The 6,000-nt window shown below is 48.5% G+C and overlaps 1 protein-coding gene across 1 annotated transcript in view; it reads right to left on the reverse strand.

Annotated features, from left to right (window-relative positions):
- The window catches only part of STXBP2 (syntaxin binding protein 2), a 75,533-nt gene extending 69,760 nt beyond the window's left edge, over positions 1-5,773 (reverse strand). The window contains exon 1 of the mRNA XM_056570871.1: positions 5,541-5,773. Within this exon, the coding sequence (XP_056426846.1) occupies positions 5,541-5,577 (37 nt within the window). The 5' untranslated portion in view covers positions 5,578-5,773. The remainder of the gene's footprint in view (positions 1-5,540) is intronic.
- Positions 5,774-6,000: the final 227 nt, after the last annotated feature.

Raw genomic sequence — 6,000 nt, forward strand, 5'->3', positions numbered from 1 at the left:
GAATTTAAGATTTGGGGTTCTCTTCCCTTGGTTTTGGTGAGCCATATAAAATTTGATTAAACCGATTATCCTTCCAAGATGCCTTTACTGTCTGGAGAATTCTGCATGCCCAGTCCCTGCTGTGTTCATCTGGGGACAGAATAGACATAGAGTGGCCCTTTTGGTTCTATAACGCCCTGAATTGTGGGCGGGTGCTGCGCTCCCTCACATTCATTTCTATTATCTGGCCAGACAACTCCGCTACCTTCGCTGTTGGGTACTATCTGACCACTTGCCAAGTCCTGAACAGACTCTAGCAAGGCTTGCTAACATCGTACTGCCACATCCTCACCTGGAGGGGTCCCCAATGGGGGGGGGGGGTGATCTTCTTCCGCTTCATAAGGTCGCTATACAAGTTTGGAAGGCAGCTAAAGGGGTACATGCCTATTGTGAACAAATATTCACAATTTGTTAAGTTATCGGTATCAGCATCTAACCTTGCCTATAATGGGTCCAGCGTGTGCGCCCCCGATACCATGTCCTGGGCGGCCCCACTCCCTGCTCACCCGATACCTGCTGCTGTGCGGCCCCACTCCCCGCTCAACCAATACCTGCTGCTGTGCGGCTCCGCTGTCCCGTTCTCCCGATCGCATCATGTCGTCCTATGGAGGAGCATGTGACACACACACACGTCACTCCTCCTCCCCTGCGCCCAGCGTAACGCTACGGAGGAAGCGTGTAGGTCACATGCTCCTCCATAGGACGCCATGATGCGATCGGGAGAACGGTACAGTAGAGCGGCAACACCCGAGGACAGCCGCAGGTGAGCTGTCTACAAGAGGAGGGGGGGGGGGCTACTGTCTATAAGGGAGGGGGGCTGATGGCTACAATGGGGGAATATTGGTATAAGTTATCGGCTATCGGCCTGAAAGTTCACAGGTTATCGGTATCGGCTCAAAAAAAATAAATCTATATCGGTCGATCCCTGATGCCTGAACTGATGTGCCCGTCTGATCTCCTGCTGTGGCATAACCCTCATCTGCCTCAGTTGCTGGGGTCTCAGGACTCCCGCTTTTGGAGAGATGGGTGTCCTTTTGTTATCTGATATATATATTGATGGAGTTTTGATGTCCTTCACTCAAATGCAAGAATCTTATAATGTACATAGGAATTAATTCTATAAATGGCTACAGCTGTGACATGCTCTTCAAGAGCAGTTTCCTACGGGGAGACCCCCAATCTCAGACTACCCCTGATAGGGTTTTGAAATCCCAAGGTCCTAGAGGGTTGATTTCTGTTTTGTACACATACCTCATCCAGGCCAAAATTGCCCAAAAACCTTTACCACCTGAACGGTGCTGGCGGGACCATGTACCTGAGATGTTGCTGAGCAGTAGGAGGTGGTTCAGGCATCACACACCATGGTTTCTCCAGCGGCCAACAATAAAGTGATTCTACTGTATCTTTTTCATTATAGTTACATTACCCCGGTTAGACTGTTAGCCATGGGTCGTTCTGACTCATGGCTTGTCATGCGCCTAGTGCGGACTTTTGGCATCTTATGTGGGACTGTGCCTATATTGTACAGTCTTGGACGGAAGTCCTGCAGCCACTTTTGTACAGCCTACACCCTCCGCCCCCATGACCCTCTCCTTTGCTTATTTGGTGTCCTGGATGAGGAGGTGCGGCCCCATCATGTTCATATGCTACTCAGGGAATCTCTCTTCTTGGCTCGCAAGATTGTGGCTCTTCGTTAGATGGATCCCAGACCCCTGACATGTTCTAAATGGAAGAAGCTGATCAACATAACTCTCCCGTTCATGCAAATTGTTTACAAGAATAGGAAGTGTCTGGATAAAATCTATAGAGTGTGGGGTGACTGGTGTTCTTCCCCTCTTACTCAATGTACACCTGCTGAGGTCTGGAGCCTGCGCTCCTGGATTCCATAAGTACCTGTCCCCCATGATTTATGTATGATATGTGATAGGGATCGACCGATATCGATTTTTTAGGGCCGATACCGATAATCTGTGGCTTTTCAGGCCGATAACTTATACCGATATTCCGGTATAAGTTATCGGCTATTTCTTCCACCCCCCCCCCCCCCCCCCCCCCCGAAGAAGGGGCTGCAGATCAATGATTTAAGGCAGGCGCTTTAAATAAATGAACTGCAGCGGCTTTTGCGGGGCCAGAGACCACCGCCACTGCCCCATTGCCTCCCCCATCCCCAGTTTTATAATTACCTGTTCCCGGGGTCCGCGCTACTTTTGGCTCTGGCGGCATCCTGAGCTGTCACTATGCGCACTGACGGTGACGTCACCCGTCATTGTGCCGCGCACAGCGTAACGCAGGACGCCGCAGGAGCCAGAAGTAGCGCGGACCCCGGGAACAGGTAATTATAAAACTGGGGATGGGGGGAGGCAATGGGGCAGCAGCGGTCTCTGGCCGGGGCGGTGCATTATCCGATTATCGGCAAGGTAATTGCTGATACCGATAACGTCCAAAATCATGAATATCGGCCGATAATATCAGCCAAACCGATAATTGGTCGATCCCTAATATGCGATCCCTTCCCATCTTATGTTTTGATTTTTCTTTGATATGTTCCCCAGGCTGCTTGGACACGTGCTTTCTATTTTGTGGTTCTGTGCTATGCTATTGGGGGTCAGGGCAGACCGAGGCGTTTGCTCTTTGTATACGTACATGATATGTTTGGTATGTTATGTGTTTTATTTCTTACCGGTCTAATCTGTGCAGTATTTCTATGGTCAGACTGATCATTTATGCATATTGATGTGTACAGTTACATTTCCACATGTCCATTTCTCATGTATTGATGGTCTGACCATATATATATATATATATATATATATATATACACACACACACACATTACCGTATTTATCGGCGTATAACACGCACTTTTAAGGCTAAAATTTTTAGCCTAAAGTCTATGTGCGTGTTATACGCCGATACACCCCCAGGAAAAGCAGGGAAGAGAGGCCATCGCTGCCCGCTTCTCTCCCCCTGCCTTTCCTGGGGTCTAGAGCCCTGCTGCCGGCCCTTCTTTCCCCCTGGCTATCGGCGCCGCTGCCCGTTCTGTCCCCCTGACTATCGGTGCCGGCGCCCCATTGCCGGCGCCGATAGCCAGGGGGAGACAAGCGGCGCCGACAGCCAGGGGGAGACAAGCGGCGCCGACAGCCAGGGGGAGAGAAGGGGCAGCGGCACCCATTGCCGGCGCCGCTGCCCCGTTGCCTCCCCCCATCCCCGGTGGCATAATTACCAATTATACAGATATTCACATGGACGGTATGCGCGGAATTCTGCAGTGTGAACGTAGCCTTAGAGGGAAAACCCAGCTGCAGTGAAGGCTATAGAGCAGCGACCGCTGTTCAGAACAGCTGAGGAATAGGGGCTGTGTCCTTTATGGGGTATTCCAGCCTAAATCATAGCATCTAACCGCTGGATAGGTGAGATATACAGTGATCCCTCAACTTACAATGGCCTCAACATACAATAGTTTCAACTTACAATGGTCTTTTCTGGACCATTGTAACTTGAAACCAGACTCAACATACAATGTACAGACAGTCCAGATCTGTGACATGTGTCCCAACTGGAGGAACTGACCAATCAGAATGGGCATTTTACTGGTAAATCACCTCTATTACTGAAGTGTATGCACTGACTGGTGTCTGGTAGCGCCCCCTACAGTACAGGGAGGAACTACAGGTACTACTCCTTACCTGTGCCAGGGTTAGCTGCTCCTTTGGGCACCAAGTAAGGGCGGCTCCATTTGGGACACTGTGTGTACTGTATAGGACCCTGAAGAAGCTCCTGTCCTCTACATAAACCATTGTTTCCCAACCAGGGTGCCTCCAGCTGTTGCAAAACTACAACTCCCAGCATGCCCGGACAGCCAACGGCTGTCCGGGCATGCTGGGAGTTGTAGTTTTGCAACAGCTGGAGGCACCCTGGTTGGGAAACACTGACATAGACAGTGATTACAGCTCCCAGCAGATCTTTATTACTTTTATATGGAAGGATTTGCTTTATCTATATTAGTTCTCTACTTATTTTTCTTTAATCCTCACTTTTTCCTATTTTTGGATGACATTTTGGTGGCTTCAGAACCAATTACCAGGTTTGCATAGAGTTCTGGTCTCAACATACAATGGTTTCAACATACAATGGTCGTCCTGGAACCGATTAATATTGTAACTTGAGGGACCATTGTATATCAATGGAAGATTGACCAGCACCCCACAACATCACAACAGTCTGAATAAGGCTGCATTCACACCACGTTTTTGCAATACAGTTCCCGTATACGTATTCAACGTGAAAACCGTACGGAACCGTATTGAAAACCGTATCCATTGACTCTCCATTGTAAACCCTATGCCAAAAGATGCATCAGGTTGTGTCCGTTTTGCATCCTGTACGGTTTTGTCAGTTTTTTTTCCCGTACCCAAAACCGTAGTCTACCACGGTTTTTGGTGCGGGTGAAAAACCGTATACGTTTTTTTTTTTGGGAGTCAATGGGAACCGTACAGAACTGTATGCGTGTACGGTTCCATCTGGTTTTCACCGTACGGTTTTTGACTTTGCACAGGTTTTTTTTTCTTGGAATTTCAATCAAACAAGTGAAACTTTATTCAAAATGGAGTGAAAAGTTAAAAACGTATAAGTTTTTTCCTTTAAAAAAAAAAAAACGGATGCAACCGGACATCATTTTTAAAACCGTATACGGTTTTTAACTGTATATGGGTTGAAATTTGTACACACGTTTTGATACAGTTTAGTCAGGTTTTGAGGAATCAGTTTTTCATTTAAAAAAAACTGATACGGGAACTGTATTGCAAAAACGTGGTGTGAATGCGGCCTAAGGCAGTAGTGGGGATCTTACTGGTCAGACCCGAACCATCTGACATCACCATTTTTGGGATCAGTGACATCAGAGTTATACTTTAAATAGTCACCAACCATGTGATCGGACAGAGTCCACCAATGCTCCTCCTTACTGCCCCCTTTATAATGTTTCCCTATGATAACAAGTAGAGATGAGCGAACTTACAGTAAATTCGATTCGTCACGAACTTCTCGGCTCGGCAGTTGATGACTTATCCTGCGTAAATTAGTTCAGCTTTCAGGTGCTCCGGTGGGCTGGAAAAGGTGGATACAGTCCTAGGAAAGAGTCTCCTAGGACTGTATCCACCTTTTCCAGCCCACCGGAGCACCGGAAAGCTGAACTAATTTATGCAGGAAAAGGCATCGACTGCCGAGCCGAGAAGTTCGTGTCGAATGGAATTTACTGTAAGTTCGCTCATCTCTAATAAGTTTTCTGGCTGTTTCCTATAATAAGCAGAAGAATTATGAATGCAGCTCTGGAGAACAATACAGAATAATAGGACAAAACACATCATAAAACTAAGACACAGCAGATCAATGTAAAAGACCAGAGAAGACCTGACTCATGACGTCAAAATGCGCCATGGTCACATGACGTCACACTGACAAACTAACTACCAAGCACAGTACACACCACAGCCGACACTTACTCTCTCCGACCACCGCTTTCAGGCCGGACGGCGCCATCTTCGTCCTCTCCCCACCACCGTCACTGAACTACGGTCCCCCCACCGAACGAAACTTCGGCGACTTCCGCGTTGTGGCGTCACGATCACCCGTGACATCACGGGAGGAGCAGGAAGTCCGTTGGTAAGGGGAGGGGACTCGGTTGTTAGGGGGCGTTACGTAGGCCAGCCAATGACGTGTGAGTAGGTAAAGTTTTAGAGAGGGCGTGGCCTGAAGACGTCATCTCTGCGCCTGGAATAGAAGGAGCTCATAGGGCGGTTCGGCTGTTTGGGCGCCACGGTGGGAGTGGTTAATAGTGTTAGATGGGCGGGGCTTTGCAGATGATTGGTTGCTAGGGGCGTCGGGGAGGGTTTCTAAGGAATACGTTCGGACAGGGGCTGGTTTGGTTCAGTGACGGGAAGTGTGACGGATGCCGAGTTGGGT

This window comes from Hyla sarda, chromosome 4 (assembly GCF_029499605.1).
Source record: "Hyla sarda isolate aHylSar1 chromosome 4, aHylSar1.hap1, whole genome shotgun sequence".
Lineage (NCBI taxonomy): Eukaryota > Metazoa > Chordata > Amphibia > Anura > Hylidae > Hyla > Hyla sarda.